Source organism: Phaethon lepturus, unplaced genomic scaffold (genome assembly GCF_000687285.1).
Source record: "Phaethon lepturus isolate BGI_N335 unplaced genomic scaffold, ASM68728v1 scaffold3580, whole genome shotgun sequence".
Taxonomy (NCBI): Eukaryota; Metazoa; Chordata; class Aves; order Phaethontiformes; family Phaethontidae; genus Phaethon; species Phaethon lepturus.
This window is the reverse complement of record NW_010509702.1, coordinates 136,769-155,700: the sequence shown is the minus strand read 5'-3', so window position 1 is coordinate 155,700 and position 18,932 is coordinate 136,769. Positions and strand designations below refer to the sequence as shown.

Genomic DNA, 18,932 nt, shown 5'->3' with positions numbered 1-18,932 from the left:
AATATGAATGTGAGGTTTTCAAACTTGTTTAACACCAGTTTTGCACTGCTTCCGTTCCATTCTCCTCTCCTTTTCAACATGTACCAGGCCACAACTGAGCACTTTTGAAAAATCCCATTTTGGAGTTGTAACTTACACAGAAAGGCATACAAAACCCAAGTTCTTTAGTACAAAAAACTACCCTTGCAAAGAAAACATTCATGTAATGAACCTTGTTCTCAATGAGAGTGAAGAACAAAAGTGAGTAACACTGATACAAAGAGTACAACATTAGTAAACAATCAAAGAGTTATCGGGGGAAAAGTACGTATGAAAGCTAGTGCATAAGAAATAAGTAGTATTAATGTCTAAGTGCACAGCTAATAAAATCTACCAACTGTACCTATAAGTGTTACAGTTGAAAAAGTGTATGCACTCAACAGCACAAACGTAACTGGAGCCAAGATTAGGCCTTTCTGAAAATTTGACTCTAACAGTCTAGCTTACTACATAAATATACATATGTATCTCTAATTCAACATATATAATATTTCCAAAAGCTAATAAAAAGGACTGTTCTTATGAAAATATGACCCTTCTTAAACTGAGATATATAGCATTAACTAAAAAATGTAGCTAGTTTAACAAAAAATTTATGTCAGACAGCTTGTACTCTGCAGTGAGAGTTGTATATGCTGCAAAAACACAACATTAATATTAATGAAATGTTTACATACTGAAAGTTGTCCAGACAAGAACTGTGGAACATCCCTTAACATGCCAGGACTCATAGGAGAAGTCACTGAAATAGAAGGTCGGTCCATTTTTTGAGATTCAAATGAACTAGAACCTGTAATTATAAATAAAAGTATTTTATAAATAGTAGCACTTACACATTCTTCACAATGTTCTTTAAAGAAAAATTGTACAAATATAACCAAACATACAATAAAGTTGTGATAAATATCACTTCTTTGTTTAAAATTGACAAATAATGATACTCAGTCTTTTGGTGCTCAGATGCAATCAAAAGCTTTCCAAGTTTATTACAGTTGCAAAATGTCATCTGAAGCATATAGGATTAAAAAGTTTATGCAGAGAATTCTGACTGTAATTATGTCAGTAAGTTGAAGTCCCAAAATTCCTAAATAGTCAAGTTATTTTTTCCTTTGACCACTTTAATGTGGTCAAAGGAATTCAGTCTTCTGAAGGGCACTTATTGTCTTGTACAGTCAGACTAATTTTTAATCAGATTTTTACAAAAACATCAAGATGCATGCAGTGTTTTTTGTGCATTTTATTTCAAATCTACAAGGTCTGCAAACTGTCAAAGGACAAGTTTTGACATATAAAACATAGATTAAAAGTTAAATATTTTTATAAAAACAAAAGACATTCCACATCTCACAAAAGATAAAATGGATTTTATTTTAAGACTTGGCTGATCAGTGAAAAGTTATTGGAGGAGTTTTTCATATTATTATAATCAAGTTTATGCCACTGCATTTATTCATGGCTTCTATTATAAAAGATTTATGAAACAATGATAAATAACTCCAGGCTGAAATCCATCTTATCAGATATAAGCCAAAGATCATGTTATTTTTCCCCACATGAAATACTGGTTTTGCCAATTTAAAGGGTTCTGAATGGTTCCAATAAAGGAGAAGTATACTGATTTCAAAGTAACTATCTGTCAGGTTGTAGATAAAGAACATTTCTTCCCCATTTTTAGTTTATAAGGTTCAACTGAAATGCAAAACAACAAAACAGGAAATTAAAAATTACTGTTAACGTTCTTGTTTATTAGTTAGAATTATGCTTTTCTTGTCAATCAAAAATAGCCTAAGTTTATAACCAAATGTTGAGCCTAAATCAAAATATCCTGACTTTTGATAGTTTATTATTAAACAAAGGTAGATAGATAACACAGTAAGATGACACGTTGAGACGAATACAGACAAAGAGACGAGAGCTATACTGACTGTAGATGACATTTTTCAATCTATTTGTGCTTACATAAAAGAGAGAGAAGATTTTCCTACCCCACAATTGAAACTTACTGGACTCCAGCTGTGCATGTGTGCTGTCAGGTATTCTGGGAATGTCCCTGGAATCAGGAAAAGAGAGGTTGATCCTTTATCTAACAAGCATATTCAAATTTCAGTTACACTATACCACTTCTCAAGCCACCATGGAATGCCTCACGAAAGGCATATGGTCTACTCGCTGTCTTCAGCCACGGGGAAGATTTATCTTTTATCCAGTATAGATAATTTCAGTGGCAAATTAAAGCCTACAGAACAAGTGGTTTTGTGAATGCAGGAGAGAGGCTGCACAGTCACAAATAAAATAATCTGGTAAATAAAAATAAGAAAAATCTCAGAGTTGATGGAAGACTAAAATTGTGAATACTAGACTTTATTATAATATTAACCATTAATTAGCTTTATTGGACCCTCACTCAAACATACTAGACTGCCAATGATGGCTATCCCAATATATCCTTTACTGTCCTTGAACCCCAAATTTGGACAATCTTACATTTTCCATGACTAAATAAGATGAGCAATTTCATTTGGCAAAATTGCATAGTTGCATATACATGAAATGTTCCATCACCTGTATTAAATTGTGTGTACAGCTATGTACTTTTAAAGCAGTCAGTCGCAATGACTAAATACCTCATTACACCCACTCACCCCCCAACGGAACGCAGTCTTCCTATGAGGGGCAAACATTGCTGTATGCTAATAAAAACTATCAATGCTAATAGATCATTTTGGAGGTATTTGAGCAAAACAAAGGAAGATGAAGAGCTTCAGCTCTGAGTCACAGCAACAGTGACATCTCCTTATATTTTAAGATATGTTCCATTGCAAGCAGATTGTGTAGAATAATTAATAAAACACAATGCATCATTCCTTCCAAATTCAAAACAGTAGTAACTATGAAAATAACATACATTTTAAAATAAATATTTCTGAGAATTAGAAAGAGGAAAATAGACAAGTTCCTGCATATAAGAGACAGCCAGCTCACATACAATAGCAACTTGGCCATCAATTTTTATTTTAAGATAGAAAAAGTTATAAATTGCATGCCAAAATGGTACAATTTTTTTTTTTCAAAAGAGCTTTCCATTTTATCTTCCTTTATCATCTTAGCATGCCATCTTCAGTTTTCATAGCAGTCAGCCCATAATAAAATGAAGAACTAACAATCATGTTTACTGGAATTTGGTTTTGTATTCAGAATATCAGGTGTCCTGGTTTCAGCCAGGATAGAGCTGGTTTTCTTCACAGAAACTAGTGTGAGACTGTGTTTTGGATTTGGGATGAGAAACTGTTGATAATGTGCTGATGTTTTGGGTTGTTGCTGAGCAGTCAAGGACAGTCCAGCTTCTCGTGCTGGGCTGCCAGCGAGCAGGCTGGGGGTGCACGGGGAGCTGGGAGGGGACACAGCCGGGACAGCTGGCCCAGGCTGGCCAAAGGGGTATTCCATACCATATGATGTCATGCCCAGTACATAAACTGGAGTTGGCTGGGGGGGTGGAAATCGCTGCTCGGGGACGGGCTGTCGATCACTGGGTGGTGAGCTATTGCTGTATTGGGCATCACTTGTTCTTGTACATTCCTTTGTTGGTATTATCATTGTTGTTTCCTTCTTTCTTTCTGTCCTATTAAACCGTGTTTATCTCAACCCACGAGGTTTTTTTTCCTAATTCTCTCCCCTGTCCCACTGCGGGAGGGGGAGTGAGTGACCGGCTGCGTGGTGCTTAGTTGCCGGCTGGGGCTAAACCACGACATCAGGATATGACAATAGATTGTCTTTCTCAGCTAAGTTAATAGCTAGTAACTGTCTGAAGATTTCTGGCATGAGTTAGTGCGTTGCCATGAGACGATCAAGAGACTCTCTTTATAAGTAATAGGATATACCTCAATGCAAAAGTGAAAACCTTCAAGTGGGCATCAATTGTTCTAATGGAAATAATTATCACTTCAGACATCTGGTAAATCAGAACTTTTATTTTAAATACATTGAAACTGTATTCCCTGGGGCAGAACACAGATCTATGGTGTTATGTTTCCTTGGGCAAGCATAATATATTGATTTGTATAGCCCATTTGATTATGACCAGAAATCTCCTGAACTGAGAAGATAATACGGTATTTCCAGTTCATCAGCTCAAATCTCATTAAAAACATTACTGAAGTTATATTTTTAACATCAAAATCCAAAGAGTTACACACATCTAAACAGATTCTAAAACCTTAGGTTCTTGCAGAAAGTACTCTTTCTGCAATTAATAATAAATCTATATATAAAGAAACCTTGCAGAAAGTATTCATCCCTGAGACTTTAGTTATAAACCCATTTAGATTAGTAACTGGAGTTTTGGAGGTGAAAACCCTCTTTTACAGCTACTGCAAAAAGACACTGGGAATCAAGCACACAGAACATTTTTAGCCCTGCTAGGGCTCAGTTGTTCAACCTATGTAGCAAGCAGTTAATGCTGAAGAAGGCGACTTGAGAGCCCACATCACTTTAAGGAATTACGGATGGGCTTCTCAGAATTATAGATGAGCTGCTCTAGCGACCGCAAGTGGAGCCCACGGTAACGTAACAGAAGACATGATGATAAAGAAGGTAAACAGCAGACGGTAAATATAAAAGTACAGGAAAGAATACAGGAAATTTCACACAGTGAAGAGAATGCAGAAAGAGAAAAAATTTTCAAGAATATTTTCAAGACGTGAGCAGTTTCTTGAAATTTTTGCTATGAACTTCTGTTTCAGAGAAACTATGAAAGACCTATGAAATGAATTTGAAACGTCCTTTTCTGAGGCAATATTCTTCTAGCAATGTAGCCTGTCCCTTAGTATTACTATTATACTTAAAACTCCTAAGTTATGCAAAGGTTTTTAAGTGTAAGACAGATGATACAGTCTTTACCCTAAAGGGGTTGCAATTCAATATGTGTGTAGGAAATAACCTCTCATCCCACTGACAAGATAAAGCAGTTTTTGTTATTAACAAGTTCGTTTATAATTGTCAAACCAAATTAAGTTCCTGCATTAAGTTCCTGATGTGTCAAACACATTAAGTTCCTGTTATAGCTGAACCCATAACAAATGATCCTCACTGAAATTCCATCCACAGATTATATGGTCCTAGATTTTTTTTAGTATTTCTTAATTTTTAGTTGTACTGTTACCTATGCTTTCTCATATGAAGGTAAGATAATTGTGTGCATCTTATACAAATAAAGGGATAAATATAATTATTAATTATAATTAATTATAATTATAGACTCAGAGAACAGCACGGGTTGGAAGAGATCTTGAAAGACCACCTGGTCAAACCTTATGTTGAAGAGGGAGCCTAGATGAGATTACCTAGCACCCTGTCCAGTTGTGTCATATATATCACAGTAAATTCTGTGGGGGAAAAGAGAAAATTCTTAACAACTGTAAGCATCTTCAAATTCAGTGATAAGCATCACCTCCTTCACAGCCCTGGTGTGATCAGCTATGGAACTTCCAATGGAGAAGTAAAAAAGGGATGGATGTGACTATAGGCTGTAGGAAACTTGGAAGAGAAAAAACAGATGAAGAAGGGGAAGTATTCACAGTCTAATATAACAAAACAACTAGAAATGCCCTATTGCTATGCAAGAAAAAATTAAGTTTAGACATTGAGAGATAGGTCTGAATGTTAAGAAAACTGGGCAATGTAAAGCACCAAAGAAAAAGTGCCACACAGTTTAGACAAGCACTAGTGTTAGCTATTCATTCAGATACATTCTGCATTAGATAACAAGCGATAATTTAATAGATTTCATAGATGAAGATGATTAGAATGTGGATTCGAGACTTTCCAAAGTGTATTGATTATGTCATTAGCATACTGTATTTTGGGCAACATTCTACATTGCAGTCTCTCAGTAAATAGAGTTCACCATCAGTTCACAGATCACGTATGAATATATAATTTTATATATATTATATAGAAATGAGAATGGAGAAATAAAAATCAAGAGTCAAGTTACTAATCAAGAACTGCAACAATAAGAAGAGTATAAACACAGTTTCAGAGCCAATATAGTCTGGATCGCCAACTAAACAACCACAGAAGGGAATCTGTTTTTTGCCATATTAGCAGATAATGCCTGGCACTCTGTGAGAGAACACAGGATTTCACACCAGCTTTTTCTACTTACTGGTATGATTTATTATTCTAGCTATGCTTTTGGTTTACAGAATTCTGCAAAAAGTTTTACTGTTTATAATGTTTATGAATGCGTTTGATACACTCTGGCCTAAAAGTGAAATTTAGCAACATTTTAATCATATTTAGTAAAAACATTTACAAAATTACTTACCCTATTGGTCTTGAAACAACAAGCTCCACTTGTGGCTCAGGTTTGGATTCTAAAATGATGTTATAAACCTCTTCAAAGGTGGCTCCTTGTAGCAGCCTTCCATTCCATTCCAATACTTCATCACCTGTAATTTCAGTAATAACACTGCTTATGAAGTCTGCTGTGAACTGTACTTACAATGACAATTTAAGTCATTCTACTGTCAGTTTACTGCATTGTGAAACCTGTATTGTAGAACAAGTTTGCAGTCCTTCATTCAGGAAAATCCTAAGTATTAAAGGTTTTCTGCAGCTCAGCCTCACATATGTAAAGTTTAGTGAAACAATTAGATCATCAGTAGTACCCCTGCTGAATTAGAGCTCCTATTCGCTTTGGCAGCTGTGGTTTAAAAGAAACCCCAACATGCTCTTTAGCAAATGCAGATCTTTAAAACAGCGTATCTCATCAACTTACTATTTTGAAGATCCATTTACCTCTACAATTTTAGTATTTAAGGGTCAGATAGTTCTTATGTTAATAGTTAATATTTCTTGCACATTCTCAAATATAGCAATCCATGGTTTGCATGTTGGGATAGAAGCGGTTTCTTAGCCGAGCTGGTTCTGTTGGCACATTTGCTCTTAATAAAATATACACCACAAAACGAGTGGGCAGGACATCAGTGGAATATTATTTTGAGTACAAAAATTTGAATAAAAAAATTCAAATATAATTTTGAAAACAATGAGAATTTATATATTTCACAAAAGCAGTAATGTCAATAATCTTGTAACTGAATGTTCAGGTTGAATTCTACAATAGTTCATTGCACATATTTAACGTAATTTCACATCTCATTAAACTTGCTCACTTGTGATCACCTTTAGAAAATCAAGACAGCAATATAGATGTACAGTAAATACATACCTGGTCTAAGATGCCCCACGGTATCAGCTAAGCTTCCTTTTTTAACTTTGGTAATAAATGCACAGAGTCGACCTGATTCAGTCATCTTTCCTCCTACTACCTGTTTCAAAGAGGAAGCATTTTCACAGAATAAAAATTACTTTAAATGACTTAAAAGTTCTAGCAACAGAAATAATAATTCAATTATTTCCTTGGTTTTCAGATAGCCCAGGTAAGACAGATACACTTGAAAAAAACACCACAGAATTTTGGCTATGACAGGTTATGTTTGTACCTACTCTGGCTATTTCTGTAATTTAAACACAATGCAGATACAGAATGATAAAGCTTTTAAACTTTAGCAAATATTTGTATAGTATTTCAGTATATTCATATATATGTGAATATATATATACTCACTATATTTATAACATATATTCACTATATATGTTATAAACTACCACCCAAAAAAATGTAAGGTATTGGCCATTAGACTGCTTACTTCGATACTTTTTAACTTAAAACAGATATATTCATAGAATAGTTTGGGTTGGAAAGGACCTTTAAAGGTCATCTAGTCCAACCCCCCTGCAATGAGCAGGGACATCTCCAACTAGATCAGGTTGCTCAGAGCTCCCTCCAACCTGACCTTGAACATTTTCAGGGATGGGTCATCTACCAACTCTGTGGGCAGCCTGTGCCACCCTCATTGTCAAAAATTTCTTCCTTAAATCTAGTCAAAATCTACCCTCTTTTAATTTAAAACCATTACCACTTGTCCTATTGCAACAGGCCCTCCTAAAAAGTCTGTCCCCATGTTTCCTATAGGCCCCCTTTAAGTACTGGAAGGCTGCAAGAAGGTCTCCCGGGAGCCTTCTCTTCCCCAGGCTGAACAACCCCAACTCAACCTGTCCTCACAGGAGAGGTGTTCATTTTTGTGGTCTGATCATTTCAGTGGCCCTCTTCTGGACCCGCTCCAACAGGTCCATGTCTTTCCTGTGCTGAGGTCTCTCGAGCTGGATGCAGTACTCCAGGTTTTTTCTCTCCCTCTCTCTCTCTCTTTTTTTTTTTTTTTTTTAATTCTGCAGTCTTGAAAGCTTGACTACCCTATGTTTTCCTACACATGGACCTTGAGCTTGTTTGGAGGTTCTAGCAGGGGAGCGCAGCTACCTTATACCCTTGACCGATGAATGATACACCTCTATCAGGGAAGGTCGTCCTCTTCGACTGAGCATGCAGCTTTGGCAGGGATGCACGTGAAGTGGTGAGGGAGGAAGGGGACACCTGCCTAGCCAGCCAGATCAGCCGAATCAACCCTGGAGATCAATGGGGTGACAGATGTCGCAGCCAGATTGCTCTCACATCCACATGTTAATGTAATAGAATTCATGATGTTCACACTAAGCATCAAACGCCTCTAGCAATTAATCAAATCCACTTTGGCTGGGCAAGTCAGATGAAAATACTTGTCGTACTTAAGATTTCTCCACAGGAACCTTCAAAGATTTGACCCTGCTGTTTATTTTAGAATCAGCAGATTCAAATATCAGAATTAGTTATAACTGCATAATCTTCAAATTCTTAAGGTTTCTTAGCAGTCTTCATGTTGGGATTTAAAATTGGTAATACTAAATCCAGTTTAGGTTACTTTTGATAATGTAAATATTTGAAAATTCAGGTCACGAATAACTGCTGAAAAACACACATTTCAGATGTCTGTTGAGATTAAAAAGTAGTTACTCTTGAATCTAAGCTATTCATGAATCTCAGTGAGGAGCTGATCTTTATAATAGAAGATTTTAGAATTGTAAACATAGAAGTTTAAACAAAATATACTTCATAGTGACACTGGTAGTCCCTTCTTTTGCATTTTCTGACATTAAGACAACACGGAAACCAAAAGTGATGGTCAGCTGGCTTCTCCACCAACTTCAAAATACAATCAGTTAAATAAAAAAATCAAAAATTTCCAAAGCATGTTAGTATATCTTATAAGTAACTACACTGATTTAATCCCTATTTACAGTGTATGACTATAGCCTAATATGTGTACCCAAAGTGAAGTCAGTGTCATGCTAAATAGAGAATGAAGAATTAATCCAACTTCTGAATGATTTCTCACAACAAGGACGTTGATTAAAAATAAATACATGCTTGTTTCCTTTACTGGGTATAATTCATTTTCATTCTTGTACTGGTATTGCTGAAACTGCAAATAATAATATCACACAAGAATTGAGCTAGAAACAGCTTTATAACCTATTCAAAGAGTACTGCATGATAAAAAAGATGCAAGCATATTACTTTGTGATAATATACAATAAATACTAAATAATTTCCTGTCTTGTGTATTTAAAATGTAGCAAATAAAAAATCCAGGAACAGGCTCTTCCATTGTCAGAATCCGCTCTGGATTGAAATGTCATTGACTTCCAGATGTCCCCAAGATCTTCAAAGATCTTTATTTTTCACATTTCTCTTCCTATTTGGGGAACAGATGTTATACCATTGTGCAACGCTCCACACTGAAGAAAGTGGACAGGGCTTGGCTTGCCCACCAAGAATGCAATTAGCACCTTGCAGAGCAGGCATTCTCAGCAAACTTGTGAAAACATGTCTAGTCTTTCTGAAAAACACAATTTTTGAGCCTGTCAGGGACCCTGTAAAATTGCTTCTGGTAACTGAATATAAAATGTCTTTGTTTTGTAAGTTTGAGGATGATAAGACATTATAGATATCAGTATGAATACACTATATAATATGGGAATACTTCATTATAAAGGTTGCTAGTTTAACTGAGAGAGTTTTTAGTTCCAAGATTATTCATTACCAACCTTCAATCCAAGCATTGCTCCTGAGTCTCTAGGCACACTTCCATCTTTTAGTCGTTTATTTAACAAAATCCGACCAATGAGACGGTCTCCATCTTTGGATGGTTGCCAAGTTACTGGGTGCTATCATATGGTGTTAATGGAAAATACAGTGAACAGGATTTTAAAGAAAAATATTTCAGTAATACTTTTCATTTCCTGATATATTTTTAAAATGCCATGAAAGTATTATGATTACACTAATATTTAATGAAACAAAATAACAGAAAACTGTGCTGGAAAAAAATTATTTGCATATATAGCCCATCACAATGTACTTCTAATATTTAATAACATTATTTATTTTACTAAATCCAATCCGTAAATATCTAGAATGGCCTTTGCATCTTGATGATTAGACAGATATAGAATCATAGAATTATAAAATGGTTTGGGTTGGAAGGGACTTGAAAGATCATCTAGTTACACTCAATGACAATCACATCTGACTACTGACAAAAACAACTGTAGAGGTCTAGTATAAAAGTAATACTGAAAAAGAAGTCTAACTCAAAACAGAAATTTGATGTAAGACATTTCTTCTTTTTCCACTATTCCAAACATGTCCGTTTTCTTTAAGACTGACAAAGTTTTCAATCTTTTACTTTCTCTCAGTAGTAGTGTATTAAAACATATAGAATACATTAAAAGGTATAGTCATTACTGTATTTAAATGTATTATTTCTTTCTTGGAATAATTAGTTCACATAAAAAGCATAGATAGAGTGAATGTTATTATTCCATTACTATACATAGGCACAGTTATATTGTATACTGACATAATTAATAAAATTTTAACATTTTATTTTGTGTAATCATAGCACTTTTTCACAGATAACTACTATTTCATGCTCTATTTCATGCAAAATTAGCAGGCACACACAAATGCACTCCCATTACAACTAACAACTCTAAAAAGATTTATCACAATCTCCACCAAACAGAAAGCAAAAATAAAAAATACCAAAGCAGATGGCAAAGCCTTTAATTCTGCGCAATACTGCACAAAAATGGCATGGCAATAAAACAAAAGAACAACCATGACAGTGAAAGGGAAAAAAGAAAAACAACTTTTCTGCGCAGAGAGACCCAATTTTCTCCCTTTTTCACCTGGGGTTTAAACTATTAATTTGATTTCAGCCCCAGGAGTTTGAACATAGTAAGTCAAATAAGCCAATCAGTAGAATCCTTATTGTTAATTATTTTATACTTGAAGATAATACCACGATATACTATTATGCAACCATAAGAACAACATTCCTTTATGCCTCTCATTTTTTTTCTTAGGCTGCCAAACAGTAAAAGCTGCAAGCATGCAGAGACTTTTCATTTGTTTTTCTTTTCTGCACCTTAAGAAATGCTACATTGTCTCTAGAAACACCCTATCTTTTATTTTATGCACTATTTTAATGAGTGACAGAGAGCAAACAAAGACCAAATGTGCAGGTTAAAATGCAGGCTCCATAATCTCAGTACCTTCTCGCTATGGCTATGTTCCTCGTTTAGAGTTGTGCTACTACAGGTATCTACCCCAGAGTCTTTTATCTGAGGCTCAGACCATTCCAAGTCCTCTTCCAAAGAGTGGCCACCAAAGCACACCATTTTCTTTTGCCTCTCGGATAAGGTGTTAGAATCCAACAAAACTGCCTGCTCACTAGTTTTTCTTTTTCCCCTTTGACTGTCCCCTATAGGTGTGGGATAAAAAAAAAAAAAGGATACAAAAAAGAAAACATGCAAAGGTATAAATAAAACAAAGGAAATGTGAAATGATAAAGGAAACTAAATGGTAAGGCTCCACATGTCTCACCAAAGACATTGGGGATGCCTCACTGCTATGCCAAGACGTATGGTCCAACCAGTTGTAATCCATGTCTCCTGCGAGAATCAGACAGACAAGATAGTGCAGTAAAGGAAAGGTGAAAGAAAGGACAGACAAAGATACAGTAAAATTGTAAAGACTTCTGATTATCCTATCTGATTCATAACCTCTGCTAGCAGGACTTGCAAAGTGCTTCCAAGAAAAAGTAAAGGCTCTAACAACAGAGTACATGGAACATGAAATACAATGAAGAAGGAGGTACGTGTGTGTGTGTCTACATGTGCATAAAATTATGTACAGTGTAAAGCATCCTTGCTTCAGAGTTTTTCCTATAAAAATAGTTACAGTAAATTAAATGAAAGGGCAAAATGTATTGTATTCCTAAGAGAATTTTCAGAAAGGAAAGCATTTGAATATGGAATAAGTTTTCATCATAATCTAAAGAAACGGTTTTGTCTTAAGGAATGTATTTCTTTGCTTTTTTAACACAAACTAGTATTTATTCTAATTGCTTCAATAAAATACTTAATGGTGCTCTATATTCAGATGTACAGTAGATGATGTTTTAAGGAAGGTTAAATGATCTGTTAAACATGATAGATCGATAAGAAAAACAAATATAGAAGACATTTTTAGAATAAAAAGCATATTAATTGTGCTTGAAATTCCCAAAGAAATGTCTACTGGTTAAGTATAAGGAAGAATTCTAGTAAGTACAGGTACCTAATAGCTGGGAATAAATGTGTAGGGTTTTGACGAAGTAGATTTGAGATATATATATTTCATAAAATCAGAACTTAACCTGTATGGCAGACACATGCTAGGAAGAAAGGTTTAAAAAACACTTTTAAAGAAAAGGTCTAAACTAATGCTGCTGAACATAGAACTAGAGAATGACTCATGTTTTTTAATAAAACATTCTCTTTTATGTAGGTACTTTAAATTGTACATTATGCCCACACATTTTGCATTATTACATTCTTGCTCTTTTTTTCACCATTGTTACTACATGTTACATGAAAAATATTTTACTACATGCTACATAATATTTTGATACCATCGTAGGCAGGAAAAAATGTTGACCTTTCTATCGAATTTCATGACCAAAAGATCACTAAACCAAAGTAGTCCTGCTCTTTTTAGAAAAGACCACAAACGACATTTTTCTGTTTCCATTACTTCAGATCCTGCTTTGACACTGCTCAACCTATTCCTCTGAAACTATATCAATACATTGGCGAAACATAACTAATAGGTCTAATCACAGTCTTAACACTTGTCCAGAAAACTTTACAGAGATGATCTGAAGATACAGCCCCATAAAACTAAGCTACAAAAAGCTAATACATGCTTTAGAAAAGTAAAACGTAGTCTTCTCAGAGGGATATTATGTACAATGAGAAATATGATATTTTTCACTTGTTTTCTCTTACTATATAGACTTGCATATGCTATATGGAAAACAAAGTCAAGCCTCATTTTCATTTTAAAGAAGGAAATGTACAGAATACAAAGGTTTTATTTTCAAAATGACACTTTAAACTTAGTCCTTTACATTTTGCAGAAACATTGTAGAATCTTAAATATCCTTTGATTTCATAAAAACAGTAGTAAGGGATCTCATGAAATTACTTTGAAGCTTTAATTTATTCACATTTTGTAAGTAATAAATGGGCCTGCTGTAAATGTATTAGCTGTGTTTCTTGATTCTTAAAAGATAATATTTTAAAATGGGAAATTCTCACCAAAACTGCTTTCTCATGACAGTTAACGTCTTGAGTACATTACAGAGAAAAGTGTGGCTATCCTGCTAAAGGGAGAATAAATATTCTTCTGAAAGCTAATAACATTTTGCAAGGAGTACTTGCATAATGGTTCCAATGTCTTCAAAGACATTGCTTCAAAGGAACTGAGTCAAATCACCAGTGAGCTCATGAAGATCTAGCCTTTACTGCATAAATACACATTTAGAGATATCCAGAAGACCGCAAGAGTTCCAATTTACATATTGCCTGTCTTACAAATCCTGGTTTTAAACTGTATTTTTAAATGGATGTTAAGTGAGGAAAAATCACCTAATTACAGTAAGGATGACTTCTGAGCTTTAATTGCTTGAACCAAAGGCATAACAGCTCTATACCGGTTTTTCCCCGCACTTATTTTCTGCGTCATCAATACAACTGCTGTACCCACAACCAAAGTCTGACTGAAAAAGTTGTAATTTGGTTCCCTATAATTTGGTACCTAAGTCTAGGAGAAAAGCACTGAAATAAAATGGACTTTACAACCAAAACAGTTAAAACTGATCATTCTTACCAATTCTAATTCCTGACTATTCTGCAAAATTGTGTATTTTCGTTGAAATGACTACATTTAAATGTAGGTATCTACCATCAGGCATTAAGAATTCACCACTGCAAACTACTGGCCATTTTTTAAGGTTTTAAAATTCTCAGTAACAATCTTGACTATCACTTATAATCCAAAAGAAGCCACCAGAAATGAATGTCCTTGCTGTTCTGCAGTCAACACAGCACTTTGCCTGTACTTTACGAAACCCGTCATGGCTTTGCCAGCTCTCCTGTTCATGCCTTTTCCCATATGAGTGATACAGTTTGTGTGAGCCTGGCAAGAGCAAAGATTTCCTATCAAACTGAACTTTCACTTGTGCGTCTGCATAGAAAACAACTTCTTAGAAATACAAAAATAAGTTATTGAAAAGTTGAGGCCCCTGAAGTGTCCTGACCGAATACACATTCCCACTGCAAATGTGCATATACTTAGTCACCAAAAACTGGTCCAATCTTCTCTTGTTACTTCCATGTCCACAATATGTACATATAGGCATGCACTCAAAGACAGAAATGAAATAGCTTCACAGTAACTTTACAGTACAGATGTGCTGTATATACATAAGTTCATCATATAGGTGTTTACATGAGCGAATGTTGAGCAGTGATGGGCTCTAACAGTTTGGCATATGCACACCCACATTTGAAACGCACACACTGACTTTCAGTTAGGAAAAGAAATTCCAGGTCCTTTTTTTTTTCTTCAACAGAACTATCCAAAATAGTAATCTGCATATAGTAATGCACACAATAATGTGTGCTATTGTTCATAGCACATATTATTTAAGTTAATGAGAGTGACAAATCATTGACAGTGATAAATTAAAATTTTAATAAGTTACATTTTAAATGATCCAGTTATTTTGCAGCAACAGTTACTTTTTATCAAACGGTACTCCCTGAACCTAAACCTACACCGGGGACACATGCAAAGTTGAGTCTGTTGCCTGATCAAAGCACTCCCCCTTCTTGCTCTACTGTTTCCCCCTCTCCTTTTCAGTCAAGATGTAGAAAGCTGACTTTCTTTTTAATGTAGCTGTGTCTCACATTAAATACCAATTATTGAGTATTAAAATTATAAGAAAATAAGCAACAACTCCATCCAAAGACTGTTCTGTTCATATCTCTATCCTTTTTTCCATGAAAATATGCAGCCATATGTTTAAAAAAAATTGGCATAGGAATGAGAAATTATAAAGCGCTTGTAGACCATCTAGATTTTGCTCTTAACTGTGCATCAAGTCATCTAAATGACAGGTCTAAATACTATAAAAGTTAATAAAATGCTATCAAACTATTATTAAGAAAATATTTAAACTTCTAAGAATATACCCAGGATGACTGTCTGGGAGCCCTGTAGCGTATTACATTTCAGTGAGACGTGCATTGCTTAGGGCATCCACACTTTTTTGAGGTACAATGAATGACTTGACAAAATCACTGGACAGAAATTTTTAAGTGCACATTCTATAAATATTAAAATCTTGACTGGGTAAATTATTTGTTAAATCTTGTAAAATTAAAAGTAATACACGTAAGACACATAGTTCTTTGTCTCCCTACAAGAAAAATTGTTTAACCATAATCTTTCTGTTACAAAGACACTGTAGTTTTAATTCTGACTACCAGAGAATGCACTTGCTGGTCTCTTAGATATTTCTCTTACACAATAGCAAATGCTTTATTACAGAGAATTTTGTATTTAGGGTGTGCAGCAGAAATGACTCAGGAAAAAATGTCACCACATTGATAAATTATATAAGCTATAATATCAAAGCTATCTTTCATGGAAAAGGGAACTAATGTATTACTAAGCAAGATACAATCTTAGCTAATATCATTATAACAGCATTCAGATGCCTCATGAGTTCAGGAGTGCAGCTGGATACAAGAAAGAACATATGTGAGGTCTGCTCTTATTAACGTCAGTGAGCTCTATGTGTGTACGGAAAGCTTGCATGGACAAATCATGTTGGGAGAAAAATCACATCAGTGACCTAGCCCTTCTGTATAAATGCTGTTAAGCTGAAACCTTTGTAAGCTTACTGATGTGTAGTATGCTTTGCTCATTTTCTTTAGCTAAAAACAAATAGGCAGAGGAAACGCTTTTCTTCTTCTCTAGCCAGGAACCCACAGCAGTGGAGACTTCCAGTAGCAATGGGAACCTTTAAAGACAGTGTACATTTAAAAGAATTACAGTCACTTTCCATTCCCCTTGTATTTTAATGTTTGATATGTTGTTTTGGTTTTTTTTTTGTGGAGAATTAGTATTTCCCACACAGGAATATGGTATTTAAGTATCTTTTAAAATGCATTAAGTAGTTTGAATCTAACCTACACAGTATGTGTCTACTTTTTCTTGAGTATTGTCCAAGTTCATGGTCAAGTCCAGAACCATTTATCTTCCAAACAGTTTATACGTAAGACACTGAATTTAATTAGTTATTCTACACATGCGAAGTCATTTGGGATGCTCTAAGGTGCCCAAACTTAACTCTATCCTGGCTGAAACCAGGACACCTTCACACAGGAGATATGGATGACCCACACTCTTCCTATCTAAACCAGGACCTATCTAAACTGGAAAGTTCTTCCCTTGGTCAATTAGAAACATCATCTTGCTTTGAACCAAGCAAAACAAAAGCATGTGACCTCAGATTCAAATCTCACTGCCAAAAAGGACAGGTCATATAACTTTAAATTCTTCAAGTTGTGGAGTCTACCTGACTACCTACTGCATGCTGAATACATACCACATACTGACTACATGAGCCAATGACTGTGTCAATGTGTCATTACTCAAAATGACCAATCATTTAGTCCTGCAACTGAGTGAGCACATTCCCCCTCCAAGCTGATTTTCAGCATAAGGCTACAGCAAGCACAGCACATCCCACATCACTTGATCCTCCTCTTAACTGCAAGGCTCTCAGTGATGCCCTATACCAGAATGACTCTGGAGGAAAGTGGAAACTGGATTACAGTTATTCAAGAACTCTCATTTAAGCAGGTTTCCTTCTGTGTTTGCAATACTAGCCATCTAGACTGTCACACCACGGGTGACTCCAAAGAGGAGCTACACAGCTGGAATTGCCTGGATGTGATTATATGGGTGCTTAAACATTTGCTTTGTCAGTTCTGGACACTTCAGGGACATGTTAGCATTTGGTGCAGGAACAAATGCAAAGTTGCCTGGCACACATAAAACACAGAAATATTTTTCAGCAGAGTCACTAATGCAGTTTTATCACTGATGACAAAAGGAAGATTCTTCTTGCAGGTCTTAGAGCAGGCTTTGAAACTTCCTACATGCATTTCAATATCTCTTGTCTGGAAATGATTATTCCTCTGGATTTGTCAGCTTTAGACATGAAAAAGCCTAGGAAAATGTCTGAAGGATCTAGTCCTACAAAAACAAAAGGAGAAGCTGTAATGGAATAATCAGGAGAAAAATGTCTTAGTCTTCATTAGTGGTAAGGAAACTGTGGACCACAGTTTCACTTCATTGCATTTAGCCCTGACTATGTAAATCGGTGGCACCTATGCCAAGAGCTGTACTCGAAGTCCTCAAGAGCCTACTAGGGGCTGGGATGCCTTGGGGCAACCAGATAAATAAATGCAAAAGATCTAGGAGATCTTTTGTTGGATCTCCTAGAAAGCAGACCTTGACCCACTTGTAAGATTCAAGGCTGCAGTTCTTAAGAGAAGTCAAAGATTAAGTTGCGGAATTGCACTTCTGCATAGGAACTTGACAGTCATAGGCACTAAGATGAAAATGACTATGCGCAATTCAGCAGAGACTTCTGATTTGGAGCTTAGACTACTAGCAGATGTTGTAATAAGTAGGAAAGTGTCCCTCACCTGAAAAGTAGAGACACCCAGAATTCATCTCACATAGTTTCAGATTTCTGTATCTATATCTAAACCAGTTATTCTTGTCTCCATTTGTCTGACTTATTTTATACATCTACTTTAAGGCTGACATGAATTGTACTCAAGAAGTATCTGTTTTTCTTCAATGACTGTAAAATGTCAAGATGATTAGCTTGGGTGCAGATGTCCAGTTTGTGGATGTCTACATTTAGTCAGGTGGGATCCCAGCTCCGATATATGCATCTGCAGATTCACAGGACCACTACACGTGATAAGGATCCAAGAGTCATTTTGCATGACCCTGCATAACTGCCCTTGTTAAGAGTGAACACTCATTAACACTTCTTATGGACAAGAAAGAAAAACATAAACGAGAAGCTACACAGGTGGAAGACGATCCTGAAAGGCAGAGTGCTCCAGACCACAAGGCAGGTGAGACAATAAATTCGGGGAGGGGGAAGCACATAACAATGGATGCTGATGTGGCAAGAATGATGACATGGAGAGCATGAGGGCATTGGAACATTGACTAGGGCTACTGCTACCAAATAAACCTCTGGTCTGCATGTGTCAGTCATTAAGAATTTAAAAATCTCTTGACTTCCTTTTTTTTTTCCCCTAAGTGATACTGTTTAGGGAAGGATGTTATTAAATTTGAAGACCCTGGTTTATTCCCAGCAGTATGTAGCCTTGTTTTCAACTACTGCTAATACTGCTCAGCAGAAAAGATATTACTCTTAATGGAAAGGATTATCTAATATAAGGGGTGA

The 18,932-nt window shown here is 35.5% G+C and overlaps 1 protein-coding gene across 1 annotated transcript in view; it reads right to left on the bottom strand.

Moving 5' to 3' along the window:
- Positions 1-716: 716 nt before the first annotated feature.
- LOC104616198 (regulating synaptic membrane exocytosis protein 2-like) overlaps positions 717-18,932 on the bottom strand; it is a gene marked incomplete at its 3' end in the record, with an annotated part of 145,456 nt that continues 127,240 nt past the window's right edge. Inside the window, exons 3-8 of the mRNA XM_010282337.1 lie at positions 11,596-11,804; positions 10,084-10,203; positions 7,271-7,370; positions 6,365-6,488; positions 2,043-2,089; positions 717-829 (exon numbers count right to left, since the gene is read on the bottom strand). Of these exons, the coding sequence (XP_010280639.1) occupies positions 717-829; positions 2,043-2,089; positions 6,365-6,488; positions 7,271-7,370; positions 10,084-10,203; positions 11,596-11,804 (713 nt within the window). The remainder of the gene's footprint in view (positions 830-2,042; positions 2,090-6,364; positions 6,489-7,270; positions 7,371-10,083; positions 10,204-11,595; positions 11,805-18,932) is intronic.